The sequence below is a fragment of the Saccostrea echinata genome, unplaced genomic scaffold (genome assembly GCF_033153115.1).
Source record: "Saccostrea echinata isolate AGI-Se365-2 ecotype Australia unplaced genomic scaffold, CSIRO_AGI_Sech_v1 ptg000001l, whole genome shotgun sequence".
In the NCBI taxonomy this organism is placed as follows: Eukaryota; Metazoa; Mollusca; class Bivalvia; order Ostreida; family Ostreidae; genus Saccostrea; species Saccostrea echinata.
Window position 1 is genome coordinate 44,307,559 of NW_026889750.1, and position 23,124 is coordinate 44,330,682.

Here is a 23,124-nt window from a genome sequence, read left to right on the forward strand (position 1 = left end):
CGATAATTTGCTATTGTCCGAATAGTCAGTAAATAGGTGTTTTATTATACCGAAGCCGACTTTACTTTTGTTACGTCACAAACTAGATACGTCACAATAGAACAACCCATGCAGTTTGAGATGAAAAACGAGGGAAATGGAATGCTTCCGGTGAATAGTTTGATGACTATTTCACCATGGGCAAATAGCACAAAACTATTCCACGGTAGGGGCTGTTTAGAAAAAAAATAGAAGATTTATTTGTCATACTTTTATGTAGAAAAAATTCACAGAGGTATAATAATATAACATAATATCCCTATGGGAGGTTATATGACACTTTTGTGTTCTTATAGTTTACCTGCTCATCAACCCAAAGTTTTTCCCTTTTATAAGTCTTAAGAAGTCCTCTTAACAATTTTCAAAGTTTATTTCTTTTGCGTATAACTATGCACCTCATGTAAATGTTTCGATTTTTAAAAAAATATTTTTGTGAGTACGAAATAAAATTTTGTAGTAAATAAAGAATTGTTTGATGAGATTTTTTTACTAGTCAGTCTAGTTGATTTCCCAAGGAAAAGTGAACATGTGAGTAAAATGCATTTACTTTCATTTTCTCCTCTTTCCAGCTCTCAGTTTTCACGTCTTTAATTTCCCTCTTTCCTCCTCTCTTTTTCCGTCTCTAATTTTCTCCTTCCCAGTTCTCATTTTCTCGTCTCTAAATTTCTCCTTTCCTTCTCAATTTTCCCCGTCTCTAATTTTCCCCTTTCCTGGTGAAAAATGGAGATAACGAACAGTATTTAAGCTCAAAGTCCATTAAAACACAACAAATCGGGAGCAGAGCAAACGCCTACCACCTTGTTTTATCAACTTGTTTGTCAATAGCTTGCATCATTTTAAAAATTGTTCATACACAGAGCATGCTCTTGCGTATCGAATCAACTGGGAGACAAAAACCCCATATGCAGATGATAAGGGTATATTGCTACATAAGTAAAGGGAAGTTGACGATTGAAAAATTGAAGTCATCACGTTTGTCATAAGGCTTTGTTGTTAGGTTACCATTAATGTCTTTTTCTAGTAAAATATCCAAATACGAAACAGATGTGCCAGACTCTGTGGTATCTTTTATTTCAAGCTCACTTGGATATATCGAGTCGACATTTGAATGGAAGTAACTATTGCTAATACATAATACAATTAACAAATAACAATTAAACTGTAAACTCATCCTCAGTAGACGAATCCACGGTAGGGTCCTGAACAACCTCAGTGTTTGGAGCAGATGGTGTGTCGCTTGCAACACGTCCAAGTGCACGAAATTCTTAGCGCTGCATGGGCTGCAAAAGTGACAATAGGGCAACCAAACATCTCCAGTAAAAGAGAGCAGCTGGGGAATTGATTGGTGACGACTTGAATCCCTCAGATGGTTCTGTCCATCCCTGATGAGAACAAAGTCTTTTTATGAATGTATCAGTGTCCGAATGTACCACTGCATTTGGGGGAATCATCTTCGATCAGTTCAAGTAGTATACCGCTGCAATTAAATCTACAAGATGTCCTAGTGCACTCTTCACCAGAGACTCTAACGCAGGAATCTGGAGATGACATAAGACGGACTCACCTAACGAACGTGGAGGCCTAATGTCATTGAAAATCTCAGGAAGATGGGTCCTCTGTACGTGACGCTTGATCTTCCTCTCTCTCTTCTCACATTCTGGAAATGGGCACTTCTGAAGAAATACTGGAGGACGGAGAGTGACTTGAAGGTCTTGTAGTGGACTCACTGTCAGGGCGCGCTCGCTCCGAGGGGTGTTCAGTGTTTACTTCCTTGGTTACAACTACATGAACACTACTGGGCTTCTTCGGTTTTGCACGAGTAGGTGTCTTGACAGAAACATGCACTTTGTAAGAATCCTATTCACGCATGGAACATTCTTTATCCGCCATGTCATGAACTAGAGAGGTTTCCGCCATACCATGTACTTCGGAAGAATTTTCTCTGTGGCATGTCCGTCACTGTAGGCACGCAGGTGTGTTAAGGCAGTACCCAGATCAAATTTCGGCGAATTTAGACTTTTTTCGTAAAATGTAACATTGATAAATCGGAAAAGCCATAGATAAAACATTTACTATCATTATCAATTGTATAGACGTCATGTCTTAGGCTAAAAGAAGCACTCCACCACGACGTCATCACGTGACGTCTATAGATAGAAAAATTGCCTTAATAAAAAAAGTAAAAAGTTCAACACTACCCCGGAGATAACTCATTTCTTTGAGTGTAAATGATTATGTAAAAACATCACTGGGTCATGAAAAGTGCTGCTAGAATCCTACAGAAACAAATATTCCAAAGTTTTGCATGAAACGTTACCAAAATTTTTACATTTTATACATACGATCAAGGAATTGTTATTAATTCATGTTAACCACACGATTCTAGCAGCCTTTTCCAAATACTATTGAATACAAGCATTCGATACAAACAAAAATTATGTTTCAAAGTATGCGGCGTAGTGTTGAACTTTTGCATCTTTGTTGTTATAGAACGACAGAGGAAAGGCTGATCGGGATTTCAAAGCACTGCCTGTGTTCGTTATAAGAAAACATGATAAGAATATATCAGCGTACCTGATTCTTAATCTTTAATTCCTTATGAATCACACATAACATTCACAGTATATGCTTTAAACTCCCATTCCATATATTTGTTTACATGAATTCTCATCACCTTTAATTTCACTCGCCAAATATTTGATCAATAGCTATGACGTCATGGGTTTGGTATTTAGCCCCCGTGCTAAATAATTAGCTATTTATACCACCCAAAAACGACAAGATTTAGTTTATATTAACTTTTAAATGATTCCATTCATTTCTTGGACCTGAAATTAAACTTTAAATATAGAAATTAAGAAATCATTATTTCTAAAGTTCACGTCATACAGCTTACTATGACGTCATATTGTAAAGGCAAGTAGGATATCTCTGGGTGCAGCCTTAACATTCCCGCGCACATCTGGACCCGATGGTGCACAGTCAACAGCATTCTCACGCATAACTTGCAGGTCTGGGTCGAATGTCCACGCACATCCCCTCCCTCTGAAGTAGCAGATAAAAATGTACAGGGTGATCTTTTCTTTAAGTTATTGATCACATTTCTGCATATGTCTGGTGTAACTTTCCGAATTTCTCGGTTAATTGCTGATTTGAGATCCTCCACGGTGTTTGGCTTTGGAGTATACACTTTGTCTTTCAAAAATCCGAACAGAAAAAAATCCATTAGACTTAAATCAGGGGAGCGTGGTGGCCAAACACAGTCCGTCCTGAACGAAATCACTTTGTTACCGAATGTTTTCTGTAACCATCCAAGAACTTTTCTGATGCGTGTGGGGTTGCTCCATCTTGTTGGAAATATGCAGTATGAATACCTCGCCTGCGCAGAGCTGGAATGAATTTGTTCTTCAGAAGGTGCAAGTAATGGTAACTGTTAACAGTTTTCACCTCTCCATTGATTTCGAAAAAAATGGCCCAATGACTCCAGCAGAACTTAGAGCTGCCCAGACTGTCACCTTTTCATCATGCAATGGCTTCTCGTTCCAGTACTGAGATTCCCTTTTCCCCAAACACGGCAGTTTCGTTTGTTTATAGACGAATTTAGATAAAAGTGTGATTCATCGGTAAACCAAACAATGTCAGCTATATCAATGTTGTTGGTCATCCAATGAGCAAATTCAAGTCTCATGGCTATGTCAGATTCTTTCTAGTGTTGCATCATAGGCATTGTGTAAGGGAGAAGATTTAAGTCAGTTCTATACACACTTCATAACTGGACATGTTCCCTAGATCTCTCGTAATACTTCTCACTGACTTTTGCGGCGTTTCCGTTATCATTTCTTTAACAACTGCGACCGATTCAACATTTCTGGTTGTCCGAAGCCTTCCAGTGTTTTTCAAACGAGCATCTTCTACTGAACCAGTCCACTGAAATCTCTTCACTAACCTGTGAACCTGCAGTTTTGTAAGCTTAGTGTCCGATGGATGTCTTTTTCTCATGATACGAATCACCGTTATTGGTGAATGATTGGGCAATTTCTGCAGCTCTCTGATTTGATATATCCATGTTAAATAAACAATAACAGTTTAATGACGTCATAACGTCATGATGACGTCAACGTTTTCCCGTATTTACTTTTTTATTAAAATGGCAGGTATAGCAGTTTAAAATGATGTATAAAATGAAATATGTAGAATGATTATTGACAAAGTTATTGAAAGTCAAAATAGAATAAGATATTTTGGATCACCCTGTAACTGAAGGACGCACTCGTTTCCTAGATGGAGGTTTATTATTCAGTGACGGCAAGTGGTCATCAACCCATCTCTCCGAACAAAGGATCGTACTACACTCCTTTCTAGTCGTCTCGATCCATCTTGAATCTTTCAAGTCCTTAGCCAGTTGGTACTGTTGAAGTTACGTCACAAATGGTGTTGTGAGACGTTCCATCGTTGAGAAGAGCCAGATCGTACACCAGTCTCTTTGGATCGACTACACTTCTCGATGATGTACTCCTTCTCACTAGTCGACATAATGTTCACCTCCTTCCTGGCGAAAAGTTCTGTTGGACCTCTCTGTCTTTCCATGATTCTACCGGCGACGCCAATTGTCGCGTAACCGAGTTAATATTGGTTACTAAATCAATGTAGTAATAAAGGCTGGCGCCTTACCTTAATCAGGCGACAGCAATGCATGATAAATGGACATGGTACAATGGTGAGTCCAGGTATACATCAAGGATTTTTCTCCTTTCCTGCTCTCATTTTTCATATCTCTTATTCTCTCCTTTCCTGTTCTCATTTTCCCCGTCTAATTTTCTCCTTCTGTTCTCATTTTTTCGATCTCTAATTTTCTCTTTTTCTGCTCTGATTTTCTTACTCTCTTACTTTTTTCTTTCCTGATCTCATTTTTCTCGTCTCTAGTTTTCTCCTTTCCTGCTCTCATTTTTCACGTCTCTAATTTTCTATTTTTCTGTTCTCATATTTACGTCTCTACTTTTCTCATTTCCTGATCTCATTTTCCTAGTTTCTTCTCTCATTTTCATAGTCTCTAATTCTCTTCTTTTCTGCTCTCATTTTTACGTTTCTACTTTTCTCATTTCCTGATCTTGTTTTCCTAGTCTCTAATTTTCTACTTTTCTTCTCTCATTTTCATGGTCTCTAATTTTCTCCTTTTCTGCTCTCATTTTTCACGTCTCTAATTTTCTACTTTTCTTCTCTCATTTTCATGGTCTCTAATTTTCTCTTTTTCTGCTCTCATTTTTCACGTCTCTAATTTTCTACTTTCCTGTTCTCATTTTCATAGTCTCTTATTTTCTCCTTTCCTGCTCTCATTTTCCTCGTCTCTAATTTTCTCCTTTCTTGCTTTCATTTTTCCGTCTCTTATTTTCTCCTTCCCTGATCTCATTTTCACGGATTCTTCTCTCATTTTTCACGGTTTCTGCTCTCATTTTTTGTGTTTCTCTAATTTTCCCCTTTCTGGCTCTCATTTTCTCGTCTCTAATTATACTAAAAAGACTGAGGCGGTAAAAATAGACAATGACGAACTTGACAAACAGAACATTACTCTTCCACTGTTTACATTGTTGGACTGAATAACCTGAAGAAATTAAACAAAAGTTACGTGTATATTTAAGAATTGTGAAAATGTTGTATGCAGATGATACTGTATTGATGTCTGAAACTACCGATAAGGATGATCTTCAATATCAACTCAACTGTTTTCAAAAATATTGTGAAAAAGGAAAATTACATGTGAATGTTGATAAAACAAAAATTATAATTTTTTGTAAGGGCAGACACTGTAGCATTTACTGTATAGTAATACTGTAATTGAAGTTGTAAAAGAATTAAATATCTAGGAGTTTTTTCTCAAGAAGTGGGTCCTTTTATAGTACGAGAATACCGGTATATGCTTGCAAAGAGCAACCAGAGTTATGTATGTCATAACCAAAAAATCTAGAGAATTGAATTTGTCTATCGATTGTCAAATTGATATTTTTGATAAAATGATTATCCCTGTCCTTCTTTGTGATTGCAAGATATGGTGATTTTGAACATGTGAATATTATTGATAAATTTCAACTCAAATTTTGTTAACATATGCCGTCATCTTAGGACATCTACACCGAATTATATGGTTTAAGGTGAGCTTGGTAGATATCCATTGAGTGTAAAAATTGAAATGAGAATGATAAAATTCTGGGTAGAACTGCTAAAATGTAAAGAGACAAAATTGTGTCATATTTTGTATAATTTTTTATATAGCTCATCAATGTGTATAGCTCATCAATCTATTAATTGTAGTTTTAAATGTATTGAATGTATACGGAGTATTTTACAAGAATGTGGTATATATTACGTCTGGATAACGCAAAATGTTGAAAATAAAAACTAGTTGTTGAATGTAATTAGGCAAACACTGATTGATCAATTTCAACAAAAATGGAATTCAGATTGTGCTACTTCTAGTAAAGGCAAAATTTGTAAATTGTTCACTAATAGTACTTTAACATCTAGAAGCTATTTAAAGGTCAATGTGTCAATGAATACTATAATTACATTAGTAAGATTTAGAACTAGTAATTTTAAATTACCAATCGAGGCAGACCGATGGAGCAATATACCTGTACTCTGTATTTTTATGTGAAAATGATACTGGAAAAGAATACCAATATATTATGTCATGTCCAGCTTTAACGATTGTAGAAAACTGTATCTACCATCAACATATATAACACGACCAAGTGCTTTAAAGCTTTCAAGTTTATTTTCATGTAAGAAGGTATCCGTAATCAATAACCTTTGTAAATAATCAATATAGTTAACGTATTTTGTTTGATGTTGTTGTATTTTCTCTATGTGTTTTTACACAATTTGAAAATTAATTGAATTGAATTGAACATAAAATTGTAGTGATGGACTTTGGATAGAACAAAGGGATATTTTTTACTCAAATTATTTGACTTACCTGTTAACAAGGGAGTTGATTTGTACTCTGATCAACATCGCTACTAAATCTATTTATTTTTCTTTTAATTTTAATCATATCTGAGCTATAAATGGTTGTTATTTTTTAAGTTAAAAAGTAAGTAAGTTATGATCAATCTTGCTGTTTGCTACAATTAACATTTCTTACAAATTGGATTGTCCTATTTTTTATTCTAATAAAAATTGCGAAGAGCTTCGTAGTTTTCCAATTTTATCATGGTAAACTGGGATATTTAAGGGAACAGAAGTTGAAGATATTTTTTTTTATAATGCATTGTTGTTCACTGAAATGAAGTGCATTTCCTTGCTACTATTACAATTCATTACAAATCAGGGATAAATATATAAACTTCTAATAGCTGGTTATTTTTGTTACAAGTTCAGCCATATTTGCAGAAATCTGCCAAAAGACTTTTTCAAAGAATTTATTTTACTAAATTCACAATTTTTTTTTATGATTGATAAAATAGCTGAATTACTTGAAACCTTGTCATTCATGAAAACAGCTAAAAAATATTGGCAAATCTAGTTTTTTAACCTTGATTAACATTCCTAATATCATGTCAAAATTGTATAATTTATGAAAATTTCCAGTCACATGGGATCAATACATCAATAGATACAAGTCATTAGACGTACTGCATGCTTACATACCAAAGAATTTACTTGTTGTCCAGTTTTTGTGAAATATTGACTTGTACAGACCATGTTTGAAATCCGTCCTCTGACATTTCATCTTAACCGCCCTCCAGTTAGGTGTATCTGATTTTTTTTGGTTGTTTCATTGCATGCACAAAGAGCTATAATGTAACTTATCAGAATTATACTGAGGAATAAATATTTATTGAACTGATGTATAACTATTTATTTTATGTATAATAAAAGATGTTTTCCATACAAGCAGCAAAGATTGCAAATTGGAGGTTTGTCAACTAAATCTTGCTTTTCCTATGTGTGTTTGTGAAACACTGATGCCCCCGTATGGCAACTTATAGCAAAAAGGTTAAACTTTCTCAAATGCAAATCAAATATGTTGGTACCCAAAGTAAGGTCTTGTCTCGAGGAATATACCTGTGAAATATGAGAGCCCTAGCAGCAACCATTGAATAGATATGAAAAAGGTTAAAGTTTTTCAAAAGTAAGTCAAACATCAAGGTCAAGGTCAAATGGTAAAAAATAATGGTGCCTAAGGAAAGACCTTCTCACAAGAAATATACTGGTGAAATATGAAAGCTGAAGCACCAATCGTTCAAAAGTTATGACCAAGGTTTAAGTTTTCCAAAAGTAGGTCAAACTCCAAGGTCAAGGTCAATGGATTACAATTGTTGGTATCCAAAGGAAGGTCTTGTCACAAGGATTATATATGTGAAGTATGAAAGCCCTAGCTCCAACGGTTCACAAGTTATGGACAAGGTTAAAGTTTTTCAAAAGTAGATCAAACTTCAAGGTCAAGGTCAAAGTGTCAAAGTTGTTGGTATCCAAAGGAAGGACTTGTCACAAGGATTACATATGTGAAATATGAAAGCCCTGGCACCAATTGTTCAAAAGTTATGGCCAAGGTATTATTTAAGTTTTTCAAAAGTAGGTCAAACTCCAAGGTCAAGGTCAAAGGGTCAAAGTTGTTGGTATCCAAAGGAAGGTCTTGTTACAAGGATTACGTATGTAAAGTATGAAAGCCCTAGCACCAATTGTTCAAAAGTTATGGCCAAGGTTAAAGTTTTTCAAAAGTAGGTCAATCTCCAAGGTCAAGGTCAAAGTTGTTGATATCCAAAGGAAGGTCTTGTCACAAGGATTACATATGTGAAGTTGGAAATCCTTAGCACCAACCTTTCAAAAGTTATTACCAATGTTAAAGTTTTTCAAAAGTAGGTCAAACTCCAAGGTCAAGGTCAAAAGATCAAAGTTGTTGGTATCCAAAGGAAGGTCTTGTCACAAGGATTACACACGTGAAGTATGAAAGCCCTAGCTCCAGCTGTTCAAAAGTTATGGCCAAGGTTAAAGTTGGGTAAAATTTTGTAAAACTAGGTCAAACTCCAAGGTCAAGGTCAAAAGGTCAAATATGGTAGTACCCAAAGAAAGGTCCTGTCACAAGGAATACACATGTGAAATATGAAAAGCCATAGCTCCAACCAATCAAAAGTTATGGGCAATGTTAAAGTTTTTGCGGGCAATGTTCAAGTTTTTGCGGACAAAGAGACAAACAGATAAACAGACAGACAGACGGACAGACAGGGCAAAAACTATATACCCCGAATCTTCGATACGGGGGCATAAAAAAAGTCAATCTGAAATTTTATTTAATGCATTGAGGTGTATACAATCTAATGCATGTATAATAATCATAGAGAAAAACACGCCACGAAGTGCTGTTACTCGTAACCATGAAATGGAAGAGAAAAATCAAGTCAGAACCAACAAAGGTTTATAACTGATAAAATGAAATTGCCAAATTGTTTTTTGAGTTGTCAGACGAGGGGAATTATCCAGTTGACCTTAATGTATCCCCAAATACAAGTACATGTGGCTTCTGATAAGGAAAGTTGTATTATCACTGTCAACCAAGGACACGACTGTAAATAGTGGGACATATTTTGCATGTGAGTATCTTTCTGTAATTGAGGGCCTATTTTATATTTTCTGAGCGGTTTTAAGCACGTGAATCAAAAACATGAATTCTGAGGAAGAAGACACGCTCTTTTTACCTGCCGTTACCAAGGTAATTACAATTTTGAATTTTGTATAATTGTGCATAGCACGAAATTTTGATTCATTGGTGGATAAAGTTGGGACAGCGAGGACAAATCAAATGATAGCCTCCTTTTAGTGCTTAAAATTTACAAAGTAGGTAGTTCCATATGACTTAACCCAATACGCGTATTAATTCTAAGAAAAAAAAAACAACACTTTTGATAACCTGTACGTGAAACAAAGCCGTCGAAGAGATAATGTTTTAAAATACTCTTTCTTTTCATTCCCTTGCACCAAGCCCCCCCCCCCCTTCTCGAGAACTTGTTCTATTATAGCGGCGTGTGTGTGGCAGCTTGATATGGCGACTAAAAATATATTTTAGATACTGTACTGAACTCCTATACCTTGTGCGGATCAAGAAAGTTTTCCGGGGGGAGGGGGGCTTCAATTTATTTATTTATTTATTTATTTTTTTGACAAGCAAAAAGACAGTAAACAATTTGTCCAATCGCGAACATCCTGTTTCGTGTGGGAACGGGGGAGGACAAGTGGCTTCCCTCTCTAGATTCGAGTGTACATTTAGTTAGTCATAGAATACAGCACTTCAAGCGTATAAGTAGCTAACTGTAGAAGTCATCAAGGAGGTAACATAGCTATAGTAAAGCTAGGAAACATAGGGACTATGGAGAACCATTCTAGTACACACCAAACGACGGTCCATGGGTAACCAAATTCAGAAAACAGCAACCAAAGCTTAGGCATTTACGTGTTCAAAATTTTATACATACCCTAAAAATATACTGTAGTAAACTATAGTATCAAAGTAAAAACTTTGGAACTTTGATTTATTATAGAGAAAACTTTGATTTACCATTGTGAAAACTTTGGAACTTTTATTTACTATTGTGAAAACTTTGGAACTTTGATTTATTATAGTAAAAACTTTGAAACTTTGATTTACAATAGTAAAAACTTTGATACTTTGATTAACTATAGTAAAACCCGTGGAATTATGTTTTCGATTCCCATTCTTGACATTTTATGTTATTTCATCATAAAAGCTTCAGAGAACTTTTTTATAAACCCTAACCCTTCCCTATAAAAATGTACAAGAAATGAATTTTAATATAAGGTTGTCTCTCGCGCCGATAGATAAGCAAAATTTATCTAAATTATTTAATTTAATTCAGATGTAATGTAAGCTTTTTTTTATGAAAGGAAAATTATATATGTACTATAAAATAAAATTTGCGTCATTTAGAACCAAAATACGTGCTCCACCAACTTAAGTAAACATGTATTTTTTTAATTTATAAATGCAAATATTGCATTTAAATTAAGTAATTTGTAAATTTAAATTAATATATACAACAACTCCCAGCCCCACCCAACCCCACCTCTACCGCCTAAAAACGGCAAAATAAGCATATATGGCTTCTTTTTTTTTACCAAGTTCAAATTACTAGTATCTTATTTTATTATTTGGTATCTTTCTATTAGGTAAACTTGAAGACCTACAGCTAGGAGCTACAAGAAAAGTCGGGAGGGGGATAAAATGACAGCTATAAATACTTTTTATACAAAGAGATTGATTGATTGATTGTATGTTGTTAAACATTCCGTTCGAGAATTCTTCTCTCATATAGAGACGTCACCATATATACCGGTGAAGGGCTTCTTCAAATTTGGACCTTTACTCGGCACTTAGGGCCCTTGAGCAGTGAGGGCTCTTTATCGTGACACGGTAGAACGTTCTCTTTTAGTATCAGCTAGAGAGTGTGAATTTTTATAAACGGCTAGTTTTAGGTTATATTTTGAATATTTAGTTGTAATACTTTGTGAATGTCCCATAGATAAATATTTTATTTTAAAAAAGTCAAACAAGCCTTGGGGTACGGAACTCGCCGGGGGGGGGGGGGGGAGGGGGGGTTCCCGTCCCCAAGCACTTGTGCTTTGTTATAACTTTATACAAAATGTTATTTTGTTGATTTATCTTTAAATCCAATTCCAGTAAGACTGTATATATTATATTGGAAAACCCGTGGTCCATTAATTTTTATACACATACTCTCACTTAATTGTTGCATCCGTCGAGATGTTTCCAAATCTCAGTTGTATTGGATTTGCTATTGGTGTATTTGCAGTTTTGTCATTAAATATTGTTTAAACTAAGTTCTTTAAAATAATATTTTCCATATCCTATAATGTTTAGTCATCTAAATAAAAACAATTATATACAGAGTCGTTTTTTACTTGCAAAATACATGCACTAGCTACACGCTCGTACAAACAATCAAGACACCGTGCAGTGAGCTGAAATAAGTTCAAGGTTGCTATGTATTTTCGTAAACAAGCCCACTATAATACTTTATAAGCCCGGTAGCAAATTTCGAAGGACATTAAGAAAAAGAGCAAAGTGATACTCCTAGCCCAGTGCTTTACAGATCTATACATAAAATACCCCCCCCCCCCCAATTGCAACATTAAAATCACCTTGATTCATTCCATGCAGAAAAAAAAAATCATCGTTTAAGGCATGATAAAATCAACAGAGCGTACAAAAAAAATTCATCTAGGAAGTTTGAGGTTATTAAAAGCATGGACGCCGAGATCACCGTCTGTCCTCTAAGTTACACGTCCATAGACTCCGGAAGTCTGAACGGATCTAGTAATCCGGTCTTTGTGGAAGAATCGGACTTCATCAATAAGGTAGGCACGGTAACTGTAGCAGCAAGGACCATGTAGCATTCAGTCCATTATTTAAGAATGTAAGTATATCTAATAAGTTAATTTCGGTCCAGCTGACCATAAAAAGAAGAGAAACATCAAAGATTTTCCATGTTCAGCGCATTTTTTCTACTTTGGTTACACTTCTATATCTCTGCGTCTATCCGAACGCTTTTCCTGGGGAATATATATATATATATATATATATATATATATATATATATATATATATATATATATATATATATATATATATATATATATATATATATATATATATAATTGAAATTAAACATTTAAAGCAGTGTGAACATGCTGTATTCGGTAAAAAATTCTTACCGAAATACGTTGTTTTAAACACTCACAAGTATCAATACACTATCTACAATCTTGTTTTATTTTTCAAAGGGCTGTATGCATACATGTATAATGTAGTGCTATTATTAATTCATTTTTTCACTTTTCAAATATTTTTGAAATTATCATTAATTCTATATGATTTCGACAACAGATTGGTCATTCATCTGTGTAGAATTATGGGAAATAAATTCTATACAGTCCATCAATCATACTTGACAAAGGTCACGCATATATGGCCATCGTAGTAAGAGGGGACTGGTCCTAAACCATAACCTTTTTGGCCAGCATAAATCTACATAAAGAATTCCCTGACTGATCATAAAAACATTGAAAAAATTACAATGAATTAAAAAAAATGATACTGAATAGACGCGAACTGCTTTCATTTCCTTTGTAATTTTTGTAAGTACAGAGCCAAGGCGATTGAGCCTGAGATTTTTTGATGGAGTAGGACAAAAATAACAGCAGCATTGAAAATGAAGAAAATGTTATTTTATTAAAGTAAACGACAAAAAGCAAAAATACACATCATTAAGGGGTCAGAAGAGACTAGAAAAAAAAACTACTATAAAGCACATAAAATCTTTGTTTAAATGAATGGAAACTATGTGTCGAGTTCGAAATAGCACGTTTAACATAATTCAATTCTCCAAAGATAATACTTTCACTTTTTTGTGTTGCCTGCAGAGCAGAGGGACATTTAGGGATCACTTTGCCTGGCGTCTGTCTGTCCGTCTGTCACACCTTCTAACTTGAGAAGTTTCAGAATTATGAATTTGAATATTTTGCTGAGAATTTATGTATTGGAGAAACGACTTCGTGACCTTTGAATTTGACCTTTGATCCGCTTTTCAAAATACACCATAGTATCGATATACACATATTCTTTGACCTTTGAGAGGTAAGTTTGTGCTATCTGGGAAGTGCACTACCTGTCTTACAGCGCTGTAAGACATATTGAAAATATCAACCTTACAGTTCACCTGTGAAAAAAAGGCCAAAGGTCAAGGTCAAATGGATCTTTACCTTTGGCCTGCTTTTCAAAAATACTCAGTGAAGTCTTTATTGATGCTATAGCAGCTAGGCGACACATGCGTTCCGTGGAACACATTTATTATTTTTTTTATATATAAAAACATGTACAAATGTACTTCGAATTTGAAACTTACCGAATAAAAATAAAAATTAAGGCCATCATTAAAAATATCTTTGTTTCCCCTAACCTGACCCAAAAATCTCAAGTTGGGTCGGTAGGTAGGTAAATTATTTTTTTTTTCTGACAGCAGGTTTGGGAATACATTCTGAAAAATTGAATAATATCTTTATAAATAAGAAAGAACAAAAGAAACCAATTTTAAACCTAATATCATATAAATGAAGCAACATGTATGGTAAATTAATTCATAAATATTATTCATTTGAACTTGTAAAATATCTCAGTCCAGCGTAAATTTATTGAAATCGAATATTTACAAAAAACACAAGATTCGCAAATACTGAACCATCGGACATTCGAGTACATTTTTCAAACCTACTATCATCTTCGAGTACTTACACAGACAAAATGTCAAGGGCCTCGCGTGGCACAGTAATTCTAGTGTTTCGTTTTGGAGTCACGACGTAATTCGGGAGCTACATGTAATTCTAAGTCACAGGTCCCGACGTGGGACTTGCAGACCGGTCAGTGGAATAAGACCATAAAAAACGTATGTCCAGTGTCGGAGTATACATGTAGATGGCACGTAAAAGATCCCTTACTGATGCCTAATGATCAAAGGCCATAAGTGCCGAGTAAAAGTCTAAATTAAGAGCCTTCCACCGGCCCAACAAATTTTAAAGGTATTTTAAAGCAAAGAAACAACCTGTTTTCAAGGGCCTAACTAAAGCAAAATAAACTGGCCGTCTCAGGAAGCCGTACCATAAGCAAATTTTAAATATTTCAACACTATTTGGAAATAGTGTACATGTACATGTATAAACAATATATAATTCAACCAAACCATATCTAAAATGATTAAAGTTTCATATATCTAATTTTATAGTCACGGAGTCAATACCCCATAAATAAAAGGAATAAAGAAACGACATCTGAATTATATTTATCAAATGAAATAATCATACAAAGACATATTTACAACTCCTATGGTCCTATGTAGTAAAAATAGGATCTTACATGAACTGTTTATTAGATCGAAACGAATCAAATGCAGTGAAATTTATTGATATGTGTTCACAAGGAGCGCCCCTCATCTACTCATGAGCCAGGCTTTGCTATGCTTACTACGTATGTTAATTTTTTTAAATACCATCTTAACACTCCTTAGTCATTACATGGTACATTAATTCACGAGATGTCTCAAGAGTGTAGGATTCTAATAAGTTAAAGATATAATAAGATTGATACGTCACCATTGTTTTATAACACGAACTAACCCTCTGAGGCCACATGTTGTCGGCACCAAATGAGAGTAAAACAAAAGCCGCCGTTCTGATAAAAAACGGATTTTGATGAAATTGTATTTTATAAATTTGATAAACAATAAAAAAAATATTTAAATAGTCTTATTAAAAAAACTTTTCAGTCGGCACGATTTAAGTGGGTCGGTCGCGTTAGGGGAAACAAAGGTATTTTTTATTTTGGCCTAATTCTTTAAATCGTCCATTTCAGAACTTGGCATGATAATAATAAAAAATCGTACTTCAAATTTTTTAAATATTCTTCGGAAATACATTTTTCATTATATAAAAAGTAGTTAGAATCGTTTAAATCACTTTAATTAAAACTTTGTTTTGTAGTTTTTCTGATGCCTATCTGACATTTTCGACCTTGCGTTGTCGCCCTAGCCTTCCTGCTTGCTTCGTTGCCCTTATTTGATTTCTTCCCCATGCCTTTCCGCTATGTGTTGCCCTACATAAGTTGTATCATAATCGAATGTCTGATAAATTATACAGAATGGTATTGTAATTCTTGCTTTGCCGCCTCATTTGATTTCTTGTCCTTGTCTTCTCGCTACCTCGATTTGTTGTGTAAACAGAACTTTGTATCTCAGTCAGACAGCTAATTAATTATATAGAATGGTGTTGTAGGGACCATACAACAATGACCAGAAAAATACAAAACAAAATGCAAATTGTGAGAATCACCTACAGAATCCAGGGGACGTCACCAAGACTGTACAGGAAAAAAGTCCTGAAATTGAAATGGAGGACAGTCCCCTTATTTACAGAATCAGTGACGCCACCCCCATACATCTCACTCTATTCTTTGCCATGCAGGTATGAACAAATTATTAGTGCTGATACAAAAGGAAACACAAAGTAATATTTCAAATACCAATTTCAGATGAAACAAGAAGCACAAGGGCCATGTCTATCTACTGAAATATTTGTCCAGGGCTCGAAATAATTGGTGGCTCACTGGTCTGGGGCCAGTAAATTTTTGGATTTTAGAAAAGCACGTGTCCTTGGGAACAGTGATTATTTTATGCATATCAAAATCAATTCACAGTCGGGCTAGTTGTCGAGACAAGTTTGTGCGCATGCGTCCATGTTCTATTTTGGTGCGAACATTTTTTTGCTAGGCTGTACTATTAATTAACGCAATGTAATTTCAATATCACAAAAATTTCTAAGAACAACTTTTCTTGAGGAGTGTCATTTTAAACATTGCACTGTTTCTTAAACGTTGTTTTACCATGCTGGAACAAGATACGATGTATTATAAAAAAAATGTGTAGTAAACAAGGGCTATTGGCACTACTACACATGATTAAGAATCAAAATTCAACGGTGAAGAAATGTAATTTTTTTTAACTGTTGATTTTTAAAATCGGAAAATAAACTCACGATTACATTAAATGTAGTCTGATTTTTTATCCCCTCGAAAAAAAAAAAAAATTGGAACGATTATAGTAACGCGCTTGTGTGCGTGTGGGTGAGTAAGTGAGTGAGTGCGTAACGGAAGTTACACAAGCAATAATTTATATCGGGATCAATGTGCTAGGAGATGCTCCGCCTTATCCTTGCAGTGCCCTTGTTTAAGCACTGATTTTGGGTCAGCCTTTTTCATACCTACTAGCAGTGAAAGTGACAGTGAAAGTTATCGATTGACCTGAACAATTTTAAGTTGATAGCCCGAGTGATCAGTGAAAAAAATTATTTCGAGCCCTATTTTTACGATCTATTTTTTTCCCGATAAACCAGAAAGTATTTAACAAAGTTTATACTTAGTAGCCTTGAAGCTTGTTCTGTATAATTTTATATGCAATTTTTCGCATTTACTATAATATATACTAATCTAGGATTATCATGGTGTAAAAAAAGTTAAATCTGTACAACACAGGGATGCTTGCACACTTTAGTTGCTTTTATATATTGTTTTTGAGCAGAATTTTGTAAATTGTTCTTATATGCCGGTATTTCTATGCAAAAATGATTCCTACCATGGAAGTACTCTACCCTGAGGACTGGCTGATGATATGAGCAAAATTGAATCTCTTACTTTAATGTTGTCAACTTTGATTCTGTGGCTCTCAAATCTATCATCCCTGTAATATTGTCACCTCTGGTTCTGTGGCCCTCAAATCTATTATACCTGTAATGTTGTCACCTCTGGTATCTATCATTCTTGTAATGTTGTCACCTCTGGTATCTATCATTCCTGTAATGTTGTCACCTCTGGTATCTATCATTCCTGTAATGTTGACACCTCTGGTATCTATCATTCCTGTAATGTTGTCACCTCTGGTATCTCTGGTATCTATTATTCCTGTAATGTTGTCACCTCTGGTATCTATTATTCCTGTAATGTTGTCACCTCTGGTATCTATCATACCTGTAATGTTGTCACCTCTGGTATCTATCATTCCTGTAATGTTGTCACCTCTGGTATCTAACATTCCTGTAATGTTGTCACCTTTGGTATCTATCATTCCTGTAATGTTGTCAACTCTGGTATCTATAATCTTGTAATGTTGTCACCTCTGGTATCTATCATTCCTGTAATGTTGTCACCTCTGGTATCTATTATTCCTGTAATGTTGTCACCTCTGGTATCTATCATTCCTGTAATGTTGTCACCTCTGGTATCTCTGGTATCTATCATTCCTGTAATGTTGTCACCTCTGGTATCTATTATTCCTGTCATGTTGTCACCTCTGGTATCTATCATTCCTGTAATGGTGTCACCTCTGGTATCTCTGGTATTTATCATTCCTGTAATGTTGTCACCTCTGGTATCTATCATTCCTGTATTGTTGTCACCTCTGGTATCTATTATTCCTGTAATGTTGTCACCTCTGGTATCTATCATTCCTGTAATGTTGTCACCTTTGGTATCTATCATTCCTGTAATGTTGTCACCTCTGGTATCTCTGGTATCTATTATTCCTGTAATGTTGTCATCTCTGGTATCTATCATTCCTGTAATGTTGTCACCTCTGATATCTAACATTCCTGTAATGTTGTCACCTTTGGTATCTATCATTCCTGTAATGTTGTCAACTCTGTTATCTATAATCTTGTAATGTTGTCACCTCTGGTATCTATCATTCCTGTAATGTTGTCACCTCTGGTATCTATTATTCCTGTAATGTTGTCACCTCTGGTATCTATCATTCCTGTAATGTTGTCACCTCTGGTATCTCTGGTATCTATCATTCCTGTAATGTTGTCACCTCTGGTATCTATCATACCTGTAATGTTGTCACCTCTGGTATCTATCATTCCTGTAATGTTGTCACCTCTGGTATCTCTGGTATCTATCATTCCTGTAATGTTGTTACCTCTGGTATCTATCATTCCTGTAATGTTGTCACTTCTGGTATCTATCATTCCTGTAATGTTGTCACCTCTGGTATCTATCATTCCTGTAATGTTGTCACCTCTGGTATCTATCATTCCTGTCATTTTGTCACCTCTGGTATCTATTATTCCTGTCATGTTGTCACCTCTGGTATCTATCATTCCTGTAATGGTGTCACCTCTGGTATCTCTGGTATCTATCATTCCTGTAATGTTGTCACCTCTGGTATCTATCATTCCTGTAATGTTGTCACCTCTGGTATCTATCATTTCTGTAATGTTGTCATCTCTGGTATCTATCATTCCTGTAATGTTGTCACCTCTGGTATCTATCATTCCTGTAATGTTGTCACCTCTGGTATCTATCATTCCTGTAATGTTGTCACCTCTGGTATCTATCATTCCTGTAATGTTGTTACCTCTGGTATCTATTATTCCTGTAATGTTGACATCTCTGGTAGCTATTAATATTCTGTAATGTTGTCACCTCTGGTATCTATCATTCCTGTAATGTTTCACCTCTGGTATCTATCATTCCTGTAATGTTGTCACCTCTGGTATTCACCGTTTGGTTTAATTTGTGCTATAGTTCTGGGGGAAAAGTAAAAAAAAAGTGGAAGTTGGCAGATAGTCGACAGACAAAAAAAATGGATGACAGAAAAACTTATTTGAATCTCTGGCTTAGATGAGAGAAAAAAATCACAAGTATAACTAATTTTTGAACATTTTTCAGCAAGCACTGCTGGCCCTTTCCACCTCTTTGGCTGTATCTTTGCTGGTTGCTGAGTACGCATGTGCAGAGCACGATGAGGACTTCAAATCTCGTCTGCTTAGCTCCACTTTGTTCATGAATGGCATTACTACACTTCTTATGAATACTATAGGTGTCAGGTTTGGAATAAAATAAACTTTGAGTCCGAGAATAGTTTTTATTTTAGTGTCTCTTCAAATTCTTCTTGCCAAGTCATTTAAAACAGCTTAATCCTCAAACGACTTGTTTTGTTTTAAAACTTCAGATTGCCACTTTATCAAGGAGCCACGCCAGATTATGTGGCCCCGTTAGTTGCCATGGCAGCAATAGACAAAGACAGGTGTAATATGACCACTACATGTAAGTGGTGTCCATTCTGACAGTTTTTTTTTTTTAAAGAAAAAAAATCAAATTTTAAATATTTTAAATTTAATAAAATTTAAAATAAATGAAGCAAATATGGAGAAATCCGTAAGAACGGACGACGGGGTGTTTATCGACGGTGTTGTTTGTTGGGTATACATGTACCGGTACATTTATAACTTGAATTTGTTATAGACTCTCTCTGTTTAAAAGATATTTAAAAGATATATTTAAATGCTATAAATTCAGTTTGATACTCCTATTGTTAAAGTTTTCAACGTCACTTCCAATACGACAGAGACTGTAGCCGTCAACGAAGATGAAGTTATTATCTATCATATTCAAACGGTGAGACTTACAGGCAATTGTATCGGTATGATAAGTGTGATAGCTTGAAGATATAGTTCTTGTTTCAAATAATAACGCCACATAAAATAATCGATGTTTTTTCCTAAAATTTCGTACATAATTTCTAAGGAATTATTTAATTCTACAGCTACAGGGAAGCCTGATGTTGGCGGGACTGATCCACTTTGTAGTTGGTGCCACCGGATTGGTCGGAATCTTATTACGCTTTATTGGGCCCGTTACCATAGTCCCCACGATTCTGTTGATAGGAATCTACATGGTAACATCGGTTACAAAGTTCGCACAAGTTCACTGGGGAATCGCCTCCATGTACGTATATTGGTCGTCATGTAGTGATAAAACATTAATTCCCATTGTCTCAAAAGTAAGCGCACATAACAATGATAACCCCTTCCTCAGTGTTCCTAGCGTTATGAAGTTGTCAATGTCTTGCAAACAAATTAAAGATAGAAAAATGAGTGTAATTTAAGTAACGTACATGCTTGTCTTTTTAGGACATGCGCTATAGCCATCATCATGTCCCTCTACCTTTCAAAATACAACATGCCAATCCCTGTGTGGACAAGGAGGAAATCCTGTCACGTGATCAGATATCCTCTTCATCAAGTGTTTGCCGTAAGGACAGCTTTAATTCTCTCCAGAAAGTTGTTCTCTATTGTCGATCTGTCCAGTTTACTTCGTTGTAGCATCTGTTCGACTTTTGTCTGATTAATTACCGACTAATCTTTCTTAGTTGACCTTTAGCATGACAGTTATCTTCATTTCGATTGGTTTGTTGCTTCTTGTCTTATGCATTTTCATTGGTAGGGTGAATATTTGTTTTAGATTTTAATCGCTATTGTGATTGGCTGGGTTGTAAGTATCATCATGACGGAGAGCGGTGTGTTTGACAGCGCTAAATTCGTCAAGGACAGACTCTATTACGCCAGGACAGACGCCAGAAGTTACGTCATTACTAATGCTAAGTGGTTCCAATTCCCTTACCCAGGTAATTGTGTAGGTTTCCGTTTTGAAATTCAAGTAATTTATACTTGTTTTTGAATAAAACCAGACTTAATCAGTTTAAAAAAATTACAGGGCAGTTCGGCATGATTCGATTCAGCATCAGCGCCTTTGTAGGTTTCTTCATTGCCACCATTGTTTCTATACTGGACTCCATTGGAGACTATTACGCCTGCGCCACCACGTGCCGAGTCCCGCCTCCTCCGTCACACGCAGTTAATCGTGGGATTGCTGTGGAGGGACTTTGCACCACACTTTCAGGGGCTGTTGGCTGTGGTCATGGCACCACAACATATGGAGGAAATATTGGTGCTATAAGCTTAACAAAGGTGGGTTTAAAGAATGAATATTCTATGGGCATAGCAGTGTTAAGTTTATAGTATACATGAATGCATTCGAATCAAATTAAATACTCACTCCTATACTGCAGTTGCTAGTGTTCGTAGATATTGTTCAACATGTATTTAACATGCATTTTCCTTTTTAAGTTATAAAAAGACACTGATTTCACTTCAGGTCGCCAGTCGTCACGTGTTTGTATGTCTCTCTTTGGTTTATATTCTCTTTGGAATTATTGGGAAATTTTCCGCTGTATTCATCACGATCCCACACCCAGTGCTTGGTGGGGCTCTTATCATTATGTTTGGAATGTTTAATGGAGTAGTCTTATCCAACCTCCAGTCTGTGGATCTATCTTCCACTCGAAACTCTGCCATCATCGGAACCTCTCTTTTAGTGGGGTTGATGATGCCACACTGGATCGAAAGGTACCCCAATACCGTAAACACAGGTGAGACCGATTGCACTTTGTCAACAGTCATTAAAAAGTCGCGAATCTCCCATTCTTACTGTGGCACTGAATCTTTATCACTTAAGAGATTTTAAATAACAGGAAATCCAGAAGCAGATGACATACTTAAGATGTTACTTGGCAACCCAAACATGGTGGGTGCCATACTCTCCTGTTTCCTTGACAATACTGTACCAGGTACATGTATTTATTCATATTCTGGCATAAACTGAGATCGTGTGTTAAACTACCGGAAGCAGACATTTGAATGTTTTCTTAAAATTTTTAAGGTACCCCAGAAGAGCGGGGAATCGCAGCCTGGCAGACGACGGAGAAGGACTCAGTCCCCTCTGGGAAATATCAGGAGGGATTCGAAGTTTATAAACCATGGCAACCTTCACGGATGGCTAACGCCAGAATTATGAAATATGTCCCTTTTATGCCTAATCCCACAAAACCGGAATCCGAACGCCATTTGTCGGTGGACATGGGAAGAAGAAAGAGTTTAGTACATACTATCCCTATGGGACGTTAGTACATATATGAGACATTATTACATAACATGGGACGTTAGTACATACCTTAACTATACCTATGGGACGTTAGGTGACACTTTTGTGTTGTTAGTCTACCTCCTCATAAACTCAGCTATTTTTTTTTCAAATATTAGTCCCGTTTACAATTTTCATTTTTCTTTCATTTTCCTTTAATTGTGCACACCCTGTGTATATTTCGATTTTTGAAATGTTTGTGAACACGAAATAAAATTTTGTAGTCAATTAAGAATTCTTTCATGGGATTTTTTTTGTACCAGTCAGTCAGGTTTTCCGGGGAAAAGTGAACATGTGAGTAAAATTAATTTGACTCTAATTTTCTTCTTTCCTGTTCTAATTTTCCCCGTCTCTAATCTCCGTTCCTGCTCTCATTTTCCCCGTCTCTAAATTTCTCCGTTCTCATTTTCCTCGTCCCTAGCTGCTCTCCTGATATACTCGTCCTAATTTCTAACCTCTGCTTTTACTATAGTCTTCCCAATTTTTTGCTCATGAAAAAAATTATCAAACTTAGGGCACCTAGGTCCATGTACTATCACCCATTTTATTAATTTTTCTTTTTCAGAATATACAGAGAGATGACGGCGAGCTCGATGGTTTTACTACCTGTTGTATTCAGAACCTGTACATTACGTTACATGTAGATATATAAATTGGTGCCTAATAGTACCAGCAAATGGAGTTACAGAAAT

General features: G+C 35.6%; 1 protein-coding gene across 2 annotated transcripts in view; it reads left to right on the forward strand.

Annotated features, from left to right (window-relative positions):
• The window catches only part of LOC133192446 (solute carrier family 23 member 2-like), a 40,626-nt gene extending 17,502 nt beyond the window's left edge, over positions 1-23,124 (forward strand). The window contains exons 2-14 of one of the 2 annotated variants that reach the window (XM_061328455.1): positions 9,672-9,745; positions 15,892-16,080; positions 19,340-19,497; positions 19,623-19,717; positions 19,992-20,068; positions 20,217-20,398; positions 20,584-20,704; positions 20,915-21,077; positions 21,167-21,420; positions 21,608-21,881; positions 21,984-22,079; positions 22,172-22,411; positions 22,998-23,124. In XM_061328455.1, the coding sequence (XP_061184439.1) occupies positions 9,698-9,745; positions 15,892-16,080; positions 19,340-19,497; positions 19,623-19,717; positions 19,992-20,068; positions 20,217-20,398; positions 20,584-20,704; positions 20,915-21,077; positions 21,167-21,420; positions 21,608-21,881; positions 21,984-22,079; positions 22,172-22,411; positions 22,998-23,014 (1,914 nt within the window). In that variant the 5' untranslated portion in view covers positions 9,672-9,697 and the 3' untranslated portion in view covers positions 23,015-23,124. Of the gene's footprint in view, positions 1-9,594; positions 9,627-9,671; positions 9,746-15,891; positions 16,081-19,339; positions 19,498-19,622; positions 19,718-19,991; positions 20,069-20,216; positions 20,399-20,583; positions 20,705-20,914; positions 21,078-21,166; positions 21,421-21,607; positions 21,882-21,983; positions 22,080-22,171; positions 22,412-22,997 lie in introns of those variants that run through there. The other variant, XM_061328463.1, reaches the window with a different exon arrangement.